At 46.5% G+C, this 21326-nt stretch overlaps 1 protein-coding gene across 3 annotated transcripts in view; it reads right to left on the bottom strand.

Moving 5' to 3' along the window:
- Window positions 1–21326, bottom strand: part of lmbr1 (limb development membrane protein 1) — a 33994-nt gene that overhangs the window by 11622 nt on the left and 1046 nt on the right. For all 3 annotated transcript variants that reach the window (XM_076972061.1, XM_076972062.1, XM_076972060.1), the window contains exons 2-10: window positions 20725–20797; window positions 20547–20586; window positions 19997–20136; window positions 19405–19508; window positions 10883–11009; window positions 10350–10418; window positions 10092–10156; window positions 9902–9974; window positions 645–731 (exon numbers count right to left, since the gene is read on the bottom strand). In XM_076972061.1, coding sequence (XP_076828176.1) covers window positions 645–731; window positions 9902–9974; window positions 10092–10156; window positions 10350–10418; window positions 10883–11009; window positions 19405–19508; window positions 19997–20136; window positions 20547–20586; window positions 20725–20797 — 778 coding nt within the window. The remainder of the gene's footprint in view (window positions 1–644; window positions 732–9901; window positions 9975–10091; window positions 10157–10349; window positions 10419–10882; window positions 11010–19404; window positions 19509–19996; window positions 20137–20546; window positions 20587–20724; window positions 20798–21326) is intronic.

The raw sequence follows: 21326 nt of genomic DNA, 5'->3' as shown, positions 1-21326 counted from the left end.
TTCACTTCAAAAAGCTGAAACCCACTACAATTAATTCAAATACTATTTATTTTTCTTTCTTTTTTTTTTGTAAAACAGGCTGTTCATATTAAACACCCCGTTTATGGTTATGGAAATTCTACTGTATATAAACTCCATTTCAATTCTGTGGGACAGACCTATCAAACAGCCTGTTGATGAGCACAACACTGTATTTTCAGTTTGTTTTCCTAATCCAGATTCAATGGAATATTTAATTTTCTTATTTCTTGCATACCAAGGTCTGTAGCTGTTAACTGTGTAAAGTGTATGAGTAAAAAAATATGTAACATTTCTTATTTTCTAGACTGTTCTTAGTTGGGGGATGATGTGAAATGGGAAGAGGACTTTGACACTATGAAGACTGGACCTTGCTACTCTTCACCCTGGACCAAACAAGTAGCTCGGTGTTTAGCTAGCTCTTTCTGTAATGCCAGCTGAGGTTTGCCATATGTGGGCGACTCGAGCCAGCCTCTAAAGCCAATATCCTAAGTGCCTTTGTGGCCTTCACAACCTCAATTTTTACGTTTTTTACAATTTTTAACCGAAATCATTTATAACCGACCCCCCAAAAAGGGCCATAGCTCGTCCGGAAGAGCTTAAGTGAAGCATGCTGGGAGTCTTACCGAGTTTGGTCCGCTGGGTCTGTACGCTCTCAAGCTCCTTGTAGAGGTGCTGGGCATCAGGGTGCCCATGATGGTCAGACACAGAGACTGGGGGTCAGGGAGAGAGACAGAGAGAGAGAGAGAGGCACGGTGAAGGTCAGAGCATTGGCGCACTCAGAGAAAAGGCGTAAAGCAGGTGTGCACACCTAGTGTATGCTAGCTTCAACCGGTTCTCAAGCCAAAAAGGTCTGGTCCATGTGTAAGAATGAGTGGGGTTTTGAGTACGTGTTTGTGTGCCTCCAGCCAAATCAGAGTCATAGTGTAAGGGGGAAAAGCAGAGAGGGGTTCTCCAGGAAAACCACAGACCTCAGGCTCATTAAAGCTCTTCTTTTTATATATTTTTTATGAATCTGTTTCTTTCTGCCCGCCCCTCTGCCTTGCTCCCGTCACTCCCTCCCTCCTCAAAGCGGAGGATCAGTTTGCACAGCCCGGGGGACACACACACACACACGCACGCACACGAGCACAGCCGCGGCAATTAGTTCACTTTTACAGCATTACTGGCGCGCGATATAAACTCCACCCCCCACCCCCATAACCCCCCCCCCCCCCAAACAGGGACAGCACAGCCAATGACTTTGATCAAAAACGCGATTAAGATGATTATGACATGGCTTGTCTTGCAGGGTTGCAGCTTCCTTTAATGAAGACGTATTTAAAAACACAACAACGTGGGGTGTGGGGAGAGGGGGGGGGGGGGGGGGGGGGGGGGCGGGTGCATTCCAGGTCTTCCCCCCGTCTCCTGCGTGTCTGTACTGGTGATGTTTAGGGGAAGTCTGAGTCCTCCAACCAAACTACATGAACAATACAACAGGAAATGTCATGATCAGTTAAATAGCACTGAATGTACCTGTCAGAGGTTCTGCAGCATGTGTACGTCTGTGTGTGTGTGTGTGTGTGTGTACACATATATACATATACACACACAAGAGTGTGCAATGGTTTTGGCAAGCGTGGGGGAAAATGTTGTGAAGTAAGAATGCTCTTAAAATTAAAAGGGTTCATAGTTTGTCAATAAACAATATGCATAGAAACAAAAGAAACAAAAGAAATCTAAAACAAATCAATATTTGGTCTGCCCTCCACATGCCTTCAAAAGAGCATTAGTTCTTCTAGGTACATGTGCACAAAGTGGAGGATTTTATAAGATTAAAGTCAGGTGTGTGATTAACCAATTATACCAAACAGCTGATAATGATCATCATTTTCATATGTAGGTTGAAACAGTCATTAACTGAACCAGAAACAGTTGTGCAGGGGGACTTGAAACTGGGTGAGAAACCACCAGTTCGGCTACAAAGGTGAGCTGGTGGAAGACCATTTCATGTCACAGGTCACACACACCACGGCAAGACTGAGCACAGCAACGAGACACAAGGCAGTTGTACTGCATCAGCAAGATCTATCCTAGGCAAAGATTTCAAAGCAGACTGGGGTTTCATGATGTGCTTCACAAGCTCTTTTGAAGAAGCCCAAAGAAACAGGCCTGGTTGAGAACCATACATGCAGAGGTTCGCCTAGGACATCAGAACTTAGAACTGGCAGAAACCATCTACTGTTCAGAAACATCAGAAATGACTGGTCTTCATTGAAGAATAACAGCCAAAGAGCCAAAGCTGTGATGCAGAAACAAGTACAAACCACTCAACTACAGCCTAAAACACAGGACCTGAAAAACGGCAGCAGGTGCAGTTGATGAGTCAAAAATTTAAATATCTAGCTGTAATAGCAGGCAGTTTGTTCACCGAAGGGCAGCAGAGCGATACAATAATGAGTTTCTGCAGGCAACAGTGGCGCGTGGTGGAGGTTCAACAGTGGCGCGTGGTGGAGGTTCAACAGTGGCGCGTGGTGGAGGTTCAACAGTGGCTCATGGTGGAGGTTCAACAGTGGCGCGTGGTGGCGGTTCAACAGTGGTGCGTGGTGGAGGTTCAACAGTGGCTCGTGGTGGAGGTTCAACAGTGGCGCGTGGTGGAGGTTCAACAGTGGCGCGTGGTGGAGGTTCAACAGTGGCTCATGGTGGAGGTTCAACAGTGACGCGTGGTGGAGGTTCAACAGTGGCGCGTGGTGGAGGTTCAACAGTGGCTCGTGGTGGAGGTTCAACAGTGGCGTGTGGTGGAGGTTCAACAGTGACGCGTGGTGGAGGTTCAACAGTGGCGCGTGGTGGAGGTTCAACAGTGGCGTGTGGTGGAGGTTCAACAGTGGCGCGTGATGGAGGTTCAACAGTGGCGCGTGGTGGAGGTTCAACAGTGACGCGTGGTGGAGGTTCAACAGTGGCGCGTGGTGGAGGTTCAACAGTGGCGCGTGGTGGAGGTTCAACAGTGGCGCGTGGTGGAGGTTCAACAGTGGCTCGTGGTGGAGGTTCAACAGTGGCGTGTGGTGGAGGTTCAACAGTGGCTCGTGGTGGAGGTTCAACAGTGGCGTGTGGTGGAGGTTCAACAGTGACGCGTGGTGGAGGTTCAACAGTGGCGCGTGGTGGAGGTTCAACAGTGGCGCGTGGTGGAGGTTCAACAGTGGCGCGTGGTGGAGGTTCAACAGTGGCTCGTGGTGGAGGTTCAACAGTGGCGTGTGGTGGAGGTTCAACAGTGACGCGTGGTGGAGGTTCAACAGTGGCGCGTGGTGGAGGTTCAACAGTGGCTCGTGGTGGAGGTTCAACAGTGACGCGTGGTGGAGGTTCAACAGTGACGCGTGGTGGAGGTTCAACAGTGGCTCGTGGTGGAGGTTCAACAGTGACGCGTGGTGGAGGTTCAACAGTGGCGCGTGGTGGAGGTTCAACAGTGGCGCGTGGTGGAGGTTCAACAGTGGCGCGTGGTGGAGGTTCAACAGTGGCTCGTGGTGGAGGTTCAACAGTGGCTCATGGTGGCGGTTCAACAGTGGCGCGTGATGGAGGTTCAACAGTGGCGCGTGGTGGAGGTTCAACAGTGAATCCTGGTGGAGGTTCAACAGTGGTGCGTGGTGGAGGTTCAACAGTGGCGCGTGTTGGAGGTTCAACAGTGGCGCGTGTTGGAGGTTCAACAGTGGCGCGTGTTGGAGGTTCAACAGTGGCGCGTGTTGGAGGTTCAACAGTGGCTCGTGGTGGAGGTTCAACAGTGGCGCGTGGTGGAGGTTCAACAGTGGCGCGTGGTGGAGGTTCAACAGTGAATCCTGGTGGAGGTTCAACAGTGGCGCGTGGTGGAGGTTCAACAGTGGCGCGTGTTGGAGGTTCAACAGTGGCTCGTGGTGGCGGTTCAACAGTGGCTCGTGGTGGAGGTTCAACAGTGGCTCGTGGTGGCGGTTCAACAGTGGCTCGTGGTGGCGGTTCAACAGTGGCGCGTGGTGGAGGTTCAACAGTGGCGCGTGGTGGAGGTTCAACAGTGGCGCGTGGTGGAGGTTCAACAGTGGCGCGTGGTGGCGGTTCAACAGTGGCGCGTGGTGGCGGTTCAACAGTGGCGCGTGGTGGAGGTTCAACAGTGAATCCTGGTGGAGGTTCAACAGTGGCGTGTGGTGGAGGTTCAACAGTGGCTCATGGTGGCGGTTCAACAGTGGCGCGTGGTGGAGGTTCAACAGTGACGCGTGGTGGCGGTTCAACAGTGACGCGTGGTGGCGGTTCAACAGTGGCGCGTGGTGGAGGTTCAACAGTGGCGTGTGGTGGAGGTTCAACAGTGGCTCATGGTGGCGGTTCAACAGTGGCGCGTGGTGGAGGTTCAACAGTGGTGCGTGGTGGCGGTTCAACAGTGACGCGTGGTGGCGGTTCAACAGTGGCGCGTGGTGGCGGTTCAACAGTGGCGCGTGGTGGCGGTTCAACAGTGGCGCGTGGTGGCGGTTCAACAGTGGCGCGTGGTGGCGGTTCAACAGTGGCGCGTGGTGGAGGTTCAACAGTGGCGCGTGGTGGAGGTTCCTTGCATGTTTGGGTCTACATTGAGTCTGGAGTAGGGGTGTTTGCAATACTCAGGAAAAAAAAAAAAGATACCACCAGGGAGGCGTCTGATTGGCTCCAAATATATTCCACAGCACGACGACCGAATACACACAGCCAATGTCATTGAGAGATATCTCTTTAAGAGATGAAGGAATCCTGGAAGTGATGTGGCCGCCACAGAGCCCTGATCTCAACATCATTGAGTCTGTCAGGGATTACACGAAGAGACAGAAAGATCTGAGCAAGCCTAAATCCACAGAAGATCTGTAGTGAGTTCTCCAAGACGTTTGGAACAACCTCTCTGCGGAGTTTGTTCAAAAGCTATAAGCAAGTGTACCTAGTCGACAAAAATATACAGTTAGCACTTCTATTTTTGAAAGCATTCTTACTTTGCAGGATATCCTCCACACCTGCTTAAATGTTTGCACAGTACCATATACACATTTATACACACACAACCCAACACTACTCCTTAAATATACACACATGCACGTGCACACACACACCAACATGCGTGTTAAACACACAGGTGTAGCCTCAATCAGGCAGGGAGATGCATGGTAGCTGTGCTGCAGGGGTGAGGTTGGCGGCTGTAGAAAAGATGATGTCAGCGCTCGGCTTCGCTTCCACATTACATCAGAGCTAATTATAATTATGTGGGGGGGGCTACGGCACACTTGGCAAGGTCACCCTGCCACTGCGCATCTGGACAACAATGAAGAGAGTAGGGAACAAGCCAAGACCAAGGACACTCACACAAGACACTCAGCTACATATGGTGCCTAGAAATTGTGTGTGTGTGTATCAAAGTGATTGAACCTTTATTTTGAAACATGAATAAAACTCCAAGAGGCAGCAGTCACATCTTGGCAAAGGTAGAGGAATATAGCGCTAATAAAATGCCAGCATGCACCACTCCATCTGGGATTATATCCATCTGTATCATTCAATCTGGGATTACATCCACCAGTATTATTCCATCTGTGATTACATCTATCTTCCCCTCTAAGTCACACTCATGGTGCATCTGACCAAAGTCTCACATTCCATAATCATTTAAAAATTCCAGGTTGCTTAAAAAAATTAAGATGTACAGTGGGTTCGGAAAGTATTCAGGACCCCTTTAAAATTTTGGAATGTAGAAATCTTTGCAAATTTATTAAAAAACAAAAACTGAAATATCACATGATCATAAATATTCAGACCCTTTGCTGTGACACTCATATTTAACTGTCCATTTCTTCTGATCCTACTTGAAATGGTTCTATTCTTTCATTGGAGTCCAGCTGTGTTTAATTAAACTGATTGGACTTGATTAGGAAAGGCACACACTTGTCTATATAAGACCTCACAGCTCGCAGTGCATGTCAGAGAAAATGAGAATCATTGCCCAAGGAGCGCAGAGACAGAAGTGTGGCAGCACAGATCTGGCCAAGATTACAAACAAATTTCTGGAGTACTCAAGGTTCCTAAGAGCACAGTGGCCTCCATTATCTTTAAATGGAAGAAGTTTGGGACGACCAGAATTCTTTGTAGACCTGGCTGTCCAGTCAAACTGAGCAATCGTGGGAGAAATTCCTTGGAGAGAGAGGTAAATAAGAACCCCAAGATCACTATGGCTGAGCTCCAGAGATGCAGTAGTGAGATGGGAGAAAGTTCCATAAAGTCACCATCACTGCAGCCCTCCACCAGTCGGGGCTTTCCCAGATCTTGAGAAATATTATTCTCTTTTCTGATGAGATGAAGACTGAACATTTTGGCATTCATTCTAAATGGTATGAGTGGAGAAAACCAGGAACTGCTCATCACCTGCCCAATACAATCCTAACAGTGAAACACAGTGGTAGCAGCATCATGCTATGGGGATGTTTTTCAGCTGCAGGGGCAGGACGACTGGTTGCAATTGAAGGAAAGATGAATGCGGCCAAGTACCAAGATATCCTGGAAGAAAACCTCTTCCAGAGTGCTCTGGACCTCAGACTGGGCCAAAGATTCACCTGCCAACAAGACAATGACCCTAAGCACACAGCTAAAACAACAAAGGAGTGGATTTGGAACAACTCTGTGACCATTTCTGACTGGCCCAACCATAGGCGTGACCTAAACCCAGTTGAGCATCTCTGGAGAGACCTGAAAAGGGCTGTCCAACAACATTCACCATCCAACCTGACGGTACTGGAGAGGATCTGCAAGGAAGAATGGCAGAGGATCCCCAAATCCAGGTGTGAAAAATTGTTGCATCATTCCCGAGAAGACTCAGGGCTGTACTACCTTAAAAGGGTGCTTCTACTCAATACTAAGCAAAGGGTCTGAATACTTATGTCCATTTGCAAAAATTCTACATATTTTAGTTTTTGTCTGTCAAAATTAGGTGCTGAGTGTACATTGATCAGAAATAAAATTAAATTTTTTGATTTAAGCAAATGGCTGCAATGAAACAAAGAGTGAAAAATGTAAAGGGGTCTGAATACTTTCCGTGCCCACTGTATGTATAGACAGGCAGATGAACAGACCTAAGACAGTTAAACACCATAAGGTGTTAATTTCCTCCCGAACTTTGAGGCAGGCAGCACATAGACCAGATCAGTTAAACTACCCAAACAGGCAGAACCAACTGCATTCTCTTGGTACGTTAAACAGCTGTGTAACATAGTAACAATAAGAAGAGTTTCGAAGACATCTGCTCAATCTGGACGGATAAGCTTCACTGCTGAGGTGAGACCTTGGAGAACTCTTGCACATGCCGCCTTGGTCTCCTGCTTCATCGGGATCATTCTGATGACACCCCTCCACCCGAGACGTACGTAAAGGAGGTCGGCACACAACCTCATAAAGGCTCGTGGGGCCCGAAGACCCATAATGCACTTTGCCCTGTCCTAATACCAAGTGCCAGCAATCCATATTACGAGGCCCATAAAGCAGCAAAAAATTTCAGGATGCATTCTTCCTCACGCCTGCACTCCAATCTATGTACAACCGAAGGTAAGTTAAACCCAGACCACTGAATTGCTTGTCCGGTTGGACAATATTATAGTTGTACCAATTTACTGGTTTTGGCAGAAGTATAACAAATAAAACACCAATAATGTCTGTTTAAAAGGTACATGGTAAAAGTGCACCGAGGAGCCATTTCAAATGATTACAAAACACTTCCTGGACTGTGGAACCCACAGCTTTCTTTCTGAACATAGGGCTTTCCCCAGGCACCACGCAAGGATGGAGCCTGTTCAGGACCGCTACAGTTCAACCTATTTATTTACTACCAAATGTTTTAGTTTATGTGATATAACCAAATATCTGCTGTTAACTTTTAGTTTAAAATTTGTCAGCTGAGAAGTAACAATCATATCCAAGAACTGATACATAAATCAGTAATTTCACAAAAGAATTGTTTAATTAACCTAAATCTAGGTTCTGTGTGACAAACTGGTCAATGTACAAAATCAGCTGGTAATGCCGTTTTCAGCCCGACAAAATCTTGTTCTGGTATCACTCACAAGCCCTTGTATAGATGTGGCACTCTGGGTGCCTTTATACCACAAGGTCTTTTCAGTGGTTTTACAGGCGACTTTCTAGTAAACATTAATGATTAATCCACGTCTGGATTAGCACTTCCCCCATTTCCTTAAATGAATCTTCTTCTTCTTCTTTCGGCAATTCCCATTTAGGGGTCACCACAGCGGATCAAACTCCTCCATCTGACCCTGCCCTGAGTGTCCTCCACTGACACACCAGCCACTCTCATATCCTCTACCACTGCATCCATAAACCTCCTCTTAGGTCTACCTCTCCTCCAATATACCTCTCCTCCCTCCTCTGTACACATCCAAACCATCTCAATCTTGCTTCTCTAACTTTATCTCCAAAACATGCTACATGTCCTGATCCTCTAATAAACTCATTCCTGATCCTATCCTTCCTCGTCACTCCAAATGAGAATCTCAACATATTCATCTCAGACACCTCCATCTCCCTCACCTGTCTCTTTGTCAGTGCCACTGTCTCCAGTCCATACAACATAGCAGGTCTCACTACTGTCCTATAGACCTTTCCTTTCATTCTAGCTGACACCCTTCTATCACAGATCACCCCAGATACTTTATGCCATCCACACCACCCTGCCTGCACTCTCTTCCTTACCTCTCTTTCACTTCCTCCATTACTCTGTACCCTAGACCCTAAGTAGGTAAACTCGTCAACCTTCACCAAATCAACTCCTTGTAACTGAACCTGTCCACCGTCTGCCCTCTCATGCACACACATGTACTCTGTACATTTCCTTAAATGAATGCTAACAGAGTATACTGGGCACTGCTGAACTCGGCAAGAGAGGGGACAGAAACAGAGAGGTGACAGGGCGGGGTGTGGGCGTAGCATGGGCAGTTCAGGGGACCTTCTCTGAACCACAGCCTGCATCACCTGCCACTTCCAAAACTCCACTAAGAGAAAGAAAAAGAAAGAAAACTTTGCATTCCTGATAACCCCCCCCCCCCCCTCTGAATGGTATCTTCCCAGGTTGCGGAGGGCTTACGCGCTTTCCACCACCGCTTTTGTTGCTCTGCCTCAGTGACCGCCACCACTGCACACATCAAACATGCAGAAAAAAAAATAAAAATAAAGGGTAAAAAAAAAAAATAATAGAAATGGTTGGCAGAGATTACACTTTTTTAATCGGGTGTTCAAAGCAGCCGGGCCTTTGGCGTTAACACTACAGAACCAAACAGCTAAATGAGAGTCTATTGAGAGGCAGCTGTGATAGGGGAGGGGCGGGGCTCTATCGCCGGCCTCCATCTCGCTTACCTCCGCGAATTCTATAGAGGAAGCGCTCTGCCTCCCTCTCCCCGCGGCCGGGGATCTGAGCGCTTGGCTGCGTGCTTGAGTGGACTCTAAAGTCAAGTTTGGCGAGAGGCCTGAACGCTTCCTGAGATAGTAGAACCCTCGCCCCACTCCGTGCCACAAGAATAAAGGGTGAGTGACGAGGAGGTGTGTGAATGTGTGTGTGTGTGTGTGTGTGTGTGTGTGTGTGTGTGTGTGAGAGAGAGAGAGAGAAAGAAAGAAGGGTCCACTCCGAGAAGGTAGTATCGCTTGCCCACATCGTTGTGCTTCAAAAGAGCGCTCCGCCATCAGAGTGAGATCTTGCACTCACAGGTGCTCAAACAAGCTCCTCTGTAAAGTGCAGTTATTTCAAATGTCATTGAGGGTCAGTGGGTCAAAGGTTCAAAGGGGTGTGTGTGTGTGTGTGCGTGCGCATGTGTGGGGGGGGGGAGGGTGTTCTGCATTCCTGTAGTCTGATCTGATCATAGTGTGATGAACACACACTCACCATTGAGCTTGTGCCGCAAGGCCTCCTCTTGGAGCAGGATACAGTACATCTGTTCATCCAGGTCCTCTAAGATCTGACACAGTACAAAAGTGTGTGTTTGTGAGATGGGGGGGGGCAGTAAGTATTTGTATTTTACCATAAAGCGTTTCAGCTGAATAGAGGAGAGTCAGAGAGTGCTGGGTGCACATACTGTGGGCTTCACTAGTAACTGCCCCATTACGGCGAACATTCGGGACAGACCGACCGGAGTACACACTGCCAAAGAACCACACACACACACACACTATTTTAGAAGACACACGGGGTTACAGTTGCCACACTGCACTGATGTTTTTAGTAAAGTGGTGAGTGAGAGGCAGAGAATGGGATGTGTGTGTGCGTGTGTGTGTGTGCGTGTGTGTGTGTGTGTGTGTGTGCGCGCGTGTGTATGGCCTGACGGAGGGCTTACTCAGCAGCAGAAGGCCTCCCATCAGAGAGATACAGGAGTAGAGGTAGGGCAGGTAGAATTCCCATAGGTCTGCACACAACGGTAGACTGCATTACACACACACTCACACACACACACTACCTTAACACACACACACACACACACACACACACACACACACACACACACACTCTACCTTAACACACACACACACACACACACACACACACACACACACACACACACACACTCTACCTTAACACACACACACTCTCACTCTACCTTAACACACACACACACACACACACACACACACACACACACACACCTACCTTAGGAACAAAAAAAGAAATCTGGATCTTTCTGGTCTTCCAAAAAAAAATTAAAAACCCCTCACACACACACATACACACACACACACACACACACACACAATATATATATATTACCACGAACAGTAGCAAACTGTTCCTGCAATGTCAAAGTGTTCATTTGGTGACATTTGTCCCTACAAAGCGAGTAACTCGGGCAGTGAGACCCTCACACTTCCTCACCATAGAGGGACTCCATGCTGGCTGTGTCGTTGTCGATGAGGGCTGACGCCACCCATACGATGCCCAGGATGAGCATAGCCAACAGAAACAGCATGACAAACGTCTCCAGCACACGCGCCTTAATGCCCTGCAACACACACACACACACACACACACACACACACACACACACACACACAATCACTAATGTACTCATGGATCCAGCAGATCTTTTAACAAAAATATGTTTTTTTTCCTCACTACTGCCACACACACATTCACACACATGCAATTTTGCCTGCACACAGGCACGCGCACACATGCACGAACCCAACACGTGCGCGCACACACACTCAAAACGTGCACACTCATTCACACGTGCACACACACATATGTACACACACACGTGCATGTACATTTACATGCATGCATACACACTCACTCACAGATATATGCATGCATGCACATGCACGCACACACACACACACACACACACACACACACACACACACACACAGTGTGCAGCAGGTGTAAATGAGGTTCTAATTGGGAAGTTAGCTCTAAAAGCTGCAGGACTTCCCCTATAATACATTACATATTGACTCAACTGCCTGCCTGTGCACACACACCCATACCACAGACTCAAAGAGACTAATGATTTAGCCCCCCAACCCCCCCCCCCCCCCCCCCACACACACACACACACACACACACACATTACTGGAGAAGCAGATGGGCTCCTGGGGCCACTGCTGTAGACTCTGCGCATGCGGCCAGAGGGCCAGCTGGACTCTATTAGCAGCTCCATGTTAAGCTTTTCCGGGTCACCAAGAACTGATTGGATCATAAACGCAAGTCGATTGTGTAGACCCAACAGTTTTAGATAAAGCCATTTTTACAGATAAAAATAATGAGAACGAGGGAGAGAGAAAGAACGGGAAAGAGACACATTTCTTGTTGAAGTCTTACCCTCCCTGTGCCTGAGTCTGTGAGATATCTAGAAGTGTTGGATAAACGGTTATGCAATTCCTTATGCCCCTTTACCCATAATAAAAAGCACCCAGGTACTGACCCCCGCCACGCAAGCCAGCATCCCTGTAGTTCCCAGTGGGGCAGCTCCAGAATCCCTCATCCTCCTGACTCAGGCCCATGCAGGACCACATCAGCTCAGCCTTAAAGACCGGTGAGGGCCAGGTAGCCATACATATACGTGAACATGCAAAGTGTCGCCCCCTAGCTTTCACAAACGGCAGCACGCCTGGGCGAAAGTGCTCCCACCCTCAGGCGTTCCTGCTACTGCACAGAGCAGCAGACGCCCAACGCCAGAGCGGCTGCCCAGAGGTGCTGGAGGAGGTTTTAACGCAGCCGATGCTCTGACAGCTCCCACCAGCTCACAGGCCTCAAGCTCATCATATGGCCAACTGTCTCACTGACCGTCTCGCTGACCGTGGGCTCAGTCCGACTCTGTGGAATATTCCAGACTTTCAGAGAGTCACTGAACCGAGAGCACCTCCAAGTGACCATCGAAAATACCGCACCGGGACATTCAGTGGTGTTACACACTAACGCGAGCGTACGCAATATGATAAACACACACACAACTGCATCTTCCTCTGTTTCTCTCACTCTCACACACACTGACACATACACATGCGCACACTCTAAAAACAGCCTGAAGTGCACTTTGTCTGTGAAATGGAACGAGGGATGAGATGAAGCAGAAGGAAGGAGGAGTTTTCTCTGTGCTGGCATCCAGAGATGGGGTGAGCTGCACTATTCCTGCACATCTAAAAGTGAAGAGTGCCAAATATAGCAGCTCTGAAATATTCACCATCCACATTCTTTCATTCCCTCCGTCAAACACATACACAGACCTGGACAGGTCTACTTCTGACACCACACTGCTTTCCAGGAAGAGGTCAGTGTGTGTGTGTGTGTGTGTGTGTGTCCTTTTTAGTCCTAGACATTTTCACAAGGCTACTGTTGACCTTACATATCCTTAGCAAGGGACACACATGGCTGGGGAGGGCTTAGACATGTACATGTACGTGTGTGTGTGTGTGTGTGCGCGCGTGTGTGTGCAGTAACAATAAGAGAAAGAGAAACCAAAGAAGTGGGAGAATCACACACACGCGCACACACACACACACATTCATTCCTTGCTCCCATCAGTAAAGACCTAACAGATAGTAGCTGTCTTACTAATCCTGTTAACACCAATAGCAGTGTCAGAAACAAAACACAGAACTCTTCCTCTCACACACACTAAATCACTGTACCTCACCCAAAATAGTCCCACGTGAATCTCCCTTTCTTTTTGTATGTGTGCACACACACACACAGCTTGGAGACATGTAATTTCCATCAACAGATTACAAACCAGAGAACAACAAAAAGCCAGGATGTGTGTGTGTGTGTATGTGTGAATGAGTGAGTGAGTGTTTGTGTAAGTATGTATACGTGTGTGAGTGCATGTGAGAGAGAGAGTGAGTGAGTGAGTGAGTGTGTGTGTGAGTGTGTGTGTGTGTGGGTGTGTAGTGAATTGCCCACTCCTCCCTCCCCTCCTACAGTCCAGCCATCTTCTTCCCATTAGCATGGGGCATCACACAAACGTCTTCAATTAAAAAATGGGTGGCAGAAACAGAAACCTAGAAGGCACAACAAGGAGGGTTGTCCAGAAAAACAAACAAAACATACGCACAAACTGAAAAGGTGTTGTTAAGATGTACTGGTGAGTGGGTAATGTGCCTGAGCTCCAGGCTGAAGTTGCGCCGTTTCTCAGCGAACAAACACCATTTGGTGCTTCGGCGTCACGAAAAATTGCAGGGCAGTGCGTAAACACCAGTCCAAATGACGAGTCCTGGACGTGGAACAGAAGGGTCACGACCGGACGCCGGGTTCTGAGGGAGACTGAAAGCGGACGCCAAGCTGTGGTCAGCGGCCAATGCTATGGCGATGCTATGTCCATACTAAAGTAACCCCGCCACAAAGGCTGGGAGACCTTCAAATCCGAGAATTGGCTTAGCGTTGTGTAAATTTTTCTTTACTACCGTTGCAGCGGAGAAGCTCATATGTTGCCATAGACACGGCGCAGAATGCCAGAGTCGAGCAAACAAGAAATGTCCTGGGAACGAAGAACAGCGAGCACACAGCTCAAACACCAACAGCCCAGCTATTGTAGAGCGTCCACAAAGGAAGACAATCAGTGTCACTGGGTACACACACACACACACACACACACACACACACACACACACACACACACACACACACACACACACACACACACAGTGTTGGGCAAACAGTCATTTAGTCATCGCTAAGGCAGAGCTCCTAACTCAAACCCACTTGGACCGATTCATTTTGGGAACCAGGACCTCCTGGTCACGTTTTCTCAGTTATCTTTACCGTAAACGGAAATCAAGCAGAGGTCCCCATTGACAGGACTAGTCAAGAAACGAGCAGATGTTTAAGCGCTTAGGTGTGAACATTGGGAAGCTGCAGCACTGCCATCTTTAGGACCCCGTTGGAACTGCAGATAGCCTTTATATCCCAGCAGATTAACAGTACAGACCTAAACTTATTTCTGCCATCTTTTCTACGCAATCAAAAGGTCAGCTAAATTTAGCCTACGTCATGCTATAGCCTTAGATTCAGTACCAAATCAGTAGTTTATGCTCCGTCCTCCCCCCCCCCTCTCAGGAACATAAGAATAGCATATCTCAGGTTGCCATAGCAAAGGTAATTTACATCGTTCTCCGTCGTCATGGCACCATAATTGACCTTTGGCTTTAACTTTTGGAACCTCACACTCAAAGTAAATCGTTCCCAAGAGAACATTACATGACCTAGAAATGGGAGCGTACTTAATATGCATGTTTACCTGATAATTACTACTCTCAAAAATCTATTTACATACAAATAGATACTGCCATATTGTCCCTGCATAATTGTGTCCTCTGAGCTCAGCTCACACTGACGGAGGAGACGCAACACGTGTGTGCGTGGCCCCCTTTGGCGCTTAAAATAAATAAAACAGTTAAAGTAGGTTGATGTAAACTAGACTAAACTCTACAACCGCAGGAGAAGTAGGCAGTGGAAGCGGATGCAGACTCAGCAGGAAGTCTACACGTGGCGTACACGGACAGTCTTCCCAGAAGTGTTCCTCTTAGCACAAGATTAAAAAAAACCACGCTAAAACCACTCCGACCATAGCGTATAGGTGTTTTTAATCGCTCTCCCATTTCGTTCCCTCTGAATCTCGCCCCTGAATCCAATGTGCAAGGATAAACATCCCTGTCAAAGTAACCTGTGCTGCGTTCTGAGGCCGTGAGCAGGTACTCTGGAGGTACGGCAGTTCATGCAGGTAACTTGACAGGTACTTAAAAACAGAAAACCTCAAATGTGTCTTTTATGGGCCTCTATGGCTGCAGACCTGACCCTCCTCTGCGTGTGCACGGGCCTTTCATGCACGCTGCAGCCTCTGGTCATTTCCTCTCTTCTCACACACACACTTCACGAACACACACTTGGCGAAAGGCCGAGACGTGTAGGCCAACATAAAGCAGTGTTTCCCTCTCTGCCGCGTTTATGGATGATCAGTGGGCAGGAACGGCCACGGCCCAAATCAAAGGCAGTGAAGCGGGGGGGGCGGGCAGCCGCAACCCCCCCTCCCACCCCACCACCGTGCAAATTAGCTCTGGCCCCGTAAACTACAGTAGCAACTAATCTTGATGTTGGTTTGCCAAAAGGGACATAAACCAGGAGCCACATCAAACTGTGATTCATGCAGGACGAGGGAGGACCTCAACACACTCCCCCCCAGTATGATTTGGTTTTTCCCCATTGGTCTCCACTGAGAGAGCAGCAGTACTGGGCCTCACACTAATTTATATGAGGAAGCAGACGGAGTGATAGATGCTGGATTTGGGTGAGTGTGTGTGAGAAGTTGGGGGGGGGGGGGGGGGGGGGCGTTTGAAGTTTTCTTTTTCAGGATTTTTAGAGGGCTGTAGTTACGCGCCCCTAATAACAATAAGACACATGAGAGAAAGAAACGTGGGAGTGAGTCAGTATTCACAAAGTGTGTGTGTGTGTGTGTGTGTGTGTGTGTGTGTGTGTGTGTGTGTGTGTGAGTAAGCATGCAAGGGAGTGAGTGAGAATTTGTGTTTGTGTGTGTGCACGCGAGTGAGTGAGTGTGTATGTGAGAGCATCTGTGGGAGTGAATGAGAGTGTGCGTGTGTGTATGTTATGTGTGAGAGTGAGTGATTGTGCATGGGAGTGAGTGTGTGTGTGTGTGTGTGGGTGAATGTGCATGGAAGTGTGTGTGTGTGGGACTGAATGAGAGTATGGGTGTGTGCGGGTGTGTGCGTGCGTAGGAGTGAGTGTGTGTGGGTGTGTGCTCGTCTGTGGTAGTGCGTGCGTGTTGAGACTGCACCGGTACACAAATTAAAGCCACACTCCACCAGTAATTTCTGATAACATCAACTCTATGATGTTTAATCATCAAGTCAACAGTACGGTGTGTAATGAGGCCTGTGGGCCATACACCACTACAGGTGGTCTGCTCCCCATGTGGGACACGTCCCTGAACATGAAATTTAAAGGGCAACTGTGAGTAAAGGCAGCTGTTAATGCGCTGGTCAGGCTAACGAACGCAGCGTCTGAGAGAACACTGGGGCGAGGAGGCCAGGGGCAACATGCCCTGCTGCTGTAGTCAACCAGCTGTCAATCACCACCGCAGTCTCTACATCGGACCCGCCCTCAGTTAGTGTATCGTGCTATTCTCACAGATATTTTCCACTAATCAAAATGTTAATTTTTTTGTTTTTTATGCAAATCACAAATATCATGTCTCTGATGTCTACCGATGTCTGTAGAAGTTCTGAAGACAGACATTCATTACGTTTGTGTAATCTTAATGTTAGAATCAACGAGCCAAAAATAGCTACCAAGAAGAGTTACTAGCAAGCTACAGTTACATTTTGCAGTATGCTAATGTGTTTTGTGGCAGCCAGTTTCAACCTCCCTCTCAACAGTCAACGTGGACATACACTAAATAAGTACCGGTATTATATGAGTGGACAAGTGGCTCAGCTAGTTTCATACTGCATCATGCTGCTTGTGGCTCAATACGTTCTAAAGCATATAGTAGAAAACACAACGGCTCCTTGACAAAATGGCGTTAAAATCACCCAACAAAACTGAAACACTACTACAAGCAGACACATAAGAACAATAAACAGACACGTTGTGATATGTCAGAAATGATTCAACATTCAAACATTTAAACGAAGGATCTTTTTGCACTTTGAACAGCTCATCTGTTTCAGCTTGTAACATTAACATATGAAAATGAATCTGCAAAAATGTTAATATGAAGCATTGAAGGCAAAACGATACTGAAGAAAAACTCAATGTCTTCAAATGTGTGCAGAAGCTACGTCATCTAAACATCTGGCCCGACCACTCTGCTACACCACCAAAGTCCACCAACGAGAGCATCAGTTCATGCCCTTGCTTACATTCCAGACTCCTCTGACATATATCAAAGGTTGGACTTCTACAAGATTTTGGACACAACTGATCAGCATTTAAATTAGGTTTATTCAGAGTGGCCTTCAGACTTGCACTCATTCATTTAATGGGAGATATTTATTCTCCCATCAATGTCCAAAGCTCCGAGCTAAACTGCACATCACGTGAGGAGCGACCAGCATAACTGTAAATGTGAAACTGGAGATGAAGGAACAGATGAACAGAGGTCAGGTGCCTGGAGTCCACTGAATGTCCAGGAAGGCTGAAGCTCTTTTAAAACTGTTTCTTCTCTCTCCCTCTCTCTTACACTTACACACAGACATGTCAATTCAGTTTTGATAGCTGTAATGGTTGTAATAAATGATAATAAATGTACATTTTGAGCTTTAGTTCCTTTCATGTACTTCAGCTGTACGATAAGCTCTGCAACAGGAAAGGGTTAAAAGGCAATTAGCTGGCTCATATGTGCTTGGAGTAAGATGTGTAAACCTTGAGCTTTTGAGGATGAGAGCTGGAAACCCTGGGTCAAAATGATTGTTTCCTATTCATATAGTTCACCCCACACTCTACCAAAAATCTAACAGAAATGGTTTCTATCTATAAAATGTTACCAGACAGGGTTAGTAACATTACCATGGTGTGTAACTGATTATGAATCAATTTTAAGATAACTTTACGGAAACTAGCAGACTTGTAATTTGTTCAGTTAACGTGCAAAATGTATGGCAGCTGTATCTATCAAGCCTTTTAGTTGGCTCTGATTCCAGATTTGCTCACCCCATGACATCATCCCATAGATATGAACTAGCATGAAAATGCACTACACTCTCCAAAGGGGATGTGAGGAAAAGCTGTATGAACCTCTCCAGAGCAGCATAGGCCAAAGAGGCTGCAGAGTTGCTCTCGTAGATGAACCCTCGTTACATATTGCTGAATCAGCAAAACTTATAAGAGCAATACTTCTTCAGACACTTCTTCCACCACATGACATGATCTGAAATTGTTGGGACTAAAATTATCCCTTTCTTCCTGGCAAATGGAAAAAATCACCATAAATATTCTCTCTCTCACACACACTCACACAAAATAATACAATAGAAAGTGCTTTTGAGCATGCAGCTCTCTTCAGTGCGCTATGTCGGAAGCTTCATGAGACTGTCAGTCCTGGCACTAATCATCTCTAACTGTTAGTGAGCACGCTAAGAAGCCTCAGTTAAAGGCCAGAGCGAAGCCCCCTGTCCCGCAGCATCTAAGTGACACGAGGGACGCGTGTGACACTGAGCGGCATATTGAGGAGCCGGTCTTTTACATCCGTCACTCTTTAAGGGAGACCGTTAACGAACGCTCCTCCCTTCTAAACGCAGACAAAGACGCTGGCTGCAGCTGCTCCACCGGCCCTAAATGCTGCAATGGAATGAAGAGCAGGTGGAGAATATGTGAACCTCTCATGGGGCTGTGGACGTCATACTTACACCATGGATTTGACATTTATATTAAAAACAATGTGATGATCACCCTTCGTGTTGCGACACCCAGGTTTATGTTTTTTATGTCTTTGATATGCCATCACATAAAAAACGACTGTGTTAGGCAATCGTGGGTTGTAGGTGATATCGGTGGGATGTAGGGGATGTCGCTGGGACGTAGGGGATGTTGCTGGGACGTAGGGGATGTCGCTGGGACGTAGGGGATGTCGGTTGGATGTTGGTGGGATGTAGGGGATGCTGGTGTGATGTAGGGAACGTGTCCGATCTGTGTCTTCTTTTCTGACTTCTGAGCATACAGGTTATGAAACACTGGCATACAATAAGGCACTGATGGTTTGGCATAAATTCCGAAGTCATTTTCACAAGAGGATAAGCTTTTATGCATATAAAACGATCAACATATAGACAAGTAGACTGCAGATAGATTCAAAATATATTATTCGCCAGACAGTGACACAATAGGATAATGACGTGATTTAGGATTTGTCATGATTTATGACATTTGGTAAATGTGGTGGACACCTTTTTTGAGCCGGCGAAACCCTCAGACTCCAGGAAGAAATAAGCAAAAGGCATCAGCACGAAGAGACAGAGGTTTGAGAAGAGTGAGACGAGGTTCCACAGGCCTGTGGGAAAAATGGCCACACATCAAACCATTGCACCACCTCTCAGTCTGTTCCAGAGACCTCAAGCCTTTAGGAAAACAGCAGCCTGCAGAAATATTACATTATGATGCCCTCTGCTGGCCATAAATGAAAATGCTCATTATATCCCCACTGTAAAACATTGAACTACTTCTAAATCAGGCTTTAATAATATACATATAGCACATATTATATAGGCACTTTATTCTAGTAAGTGAAACGTGCCAGATATATGCAACATGGCTATTTCAGTGAGAATGAAGGTATGTCTAGAGAAATAACCAGAAATACTGAAATCTTTCTGTCAATGTTGTGACTAAGAGTTCCCCTACAACCATGGCTTGGTCCTGAAACAAAATTTCAACACATTCAAGAACATAAACATAATTATTCCGAAATGAAAACAATGTGGGAAACCCAATATGGCATCCCAGCACCTAATATGGCACCACAAGGGTTCTGGGACTGACCGTGGATGAGGGATCCGTTGAGCCATTGGATGTAGTAGTTTTTGGGGAGGGAGAGGAGGATCTCATTACTGATTATAGAAAAAGGCAACAGGAGCACTGCCCCTCCAGATACTGCCAAGGTAAACGTACACAGGTACATGCTGACAGAGAAATGCATACAGACAGATAGGCAAACAAACAGACAGAGAAAAGAGGGGGTAAGAAAAAGAAAAATACATTAATATGCTAAGTTAAGATGAGCTGCACTACAAAGCACATACAAAGCAGAATTTTCTGTAGTAATCAGATTAGCATTACAAAACATAAAAAAGCTAAAAGCCTGTTGTGTCTGTACTCCAACATAGTAAATATGAATAAATGATTCAACTCAGAGGTAGAATGAACACGACTTTTACTTCGCTTCACGGTAGTCTCAATTTGCACATATCACTGTACTGGCAGATAACCTATAGGTAAACTCAGTAGCTAGGGGAGTGGTTCCGCTGAAGTAAATAGATCCACTTTATATATTACAAAGCCAACGAAAACCAAGCTGAATTATATGACTCACGATATTCGGTTAACAACTGCATCTTCATCTTCTTGTTCATCTGTTAACATGAGATAACAGCATTAATAAAACATCTACATGTGTAAAAATGCACCTATGATCTGTTAACAGACCCATAGCAGAGCGGTCCCATTAAAACAGTTTCTTTCTCTCTTGGAACTGGGGTTTGTGTTCTCACCACTTTTTCTCTTGTAACGGGTAATGATACAGTAAGACACGATGTATAGTACTGCAAACAGGAGGAAGCAGATCTGAAGAGAGGACAAAAGAAACCCAACGATAAAAAAAACACAAACAAGATCAATGTGAATAGGATGTTTTTAATTTTCTTCTCATTGTTTTCTATGTTACCATGCATACAACCTGTTATATAATGTTGCATACAGTGTTCTGAACGCAAGGTGAAGATCTATTTTAAGAGGACAGTTTGATGGACGTATATATGCGCATGCCTTTCAAGGTCTTATACCTACAACAGGACAAACTGGCATTACCAGATAGTGTACTGCATGTTATTTTAAATCCTTTTCATCATATGGGTGTTTCATTTGTTTAGTGAAGAAACTGTTGAAAAGAAAATGAAGGCACTTCCTCACAGAGCAAGGCTTTGAAGCATGTGGGTGTTTTCATTAGTTGAAAAGGTTGAAGCTATGGAAAATAACCGCAGCAAACAAAGAAATAATTTGTATTTTCACAAAATCACGTATGTCCTCACTAATTGTGATCGCTGTTCTGATCCCAGTGAGACGCGTCTTACTGCCCTCTGCTCAGGTGAAGCTG

This window comes from Brachyhypopomus gauderio, chromosome 14 (assembly GCF_052324685.1).
Source record: "Brachyhypopomus gauderio isolate BG-103 chromosome 14, BGAUD_0.2, whole genome shotgun sequence".
NCBI classification, from domain to species: domain Eukaryota; kingdom Metazoa; phylum Chordata; class Actinopteri; order Gymnotiformes; family Hypopomidae; genus Brachyhypopomus; species Brachyhypopomus gauderio.
This window is presented reverse-complemented; position numbering and strand designations above follow the sequence as displayed.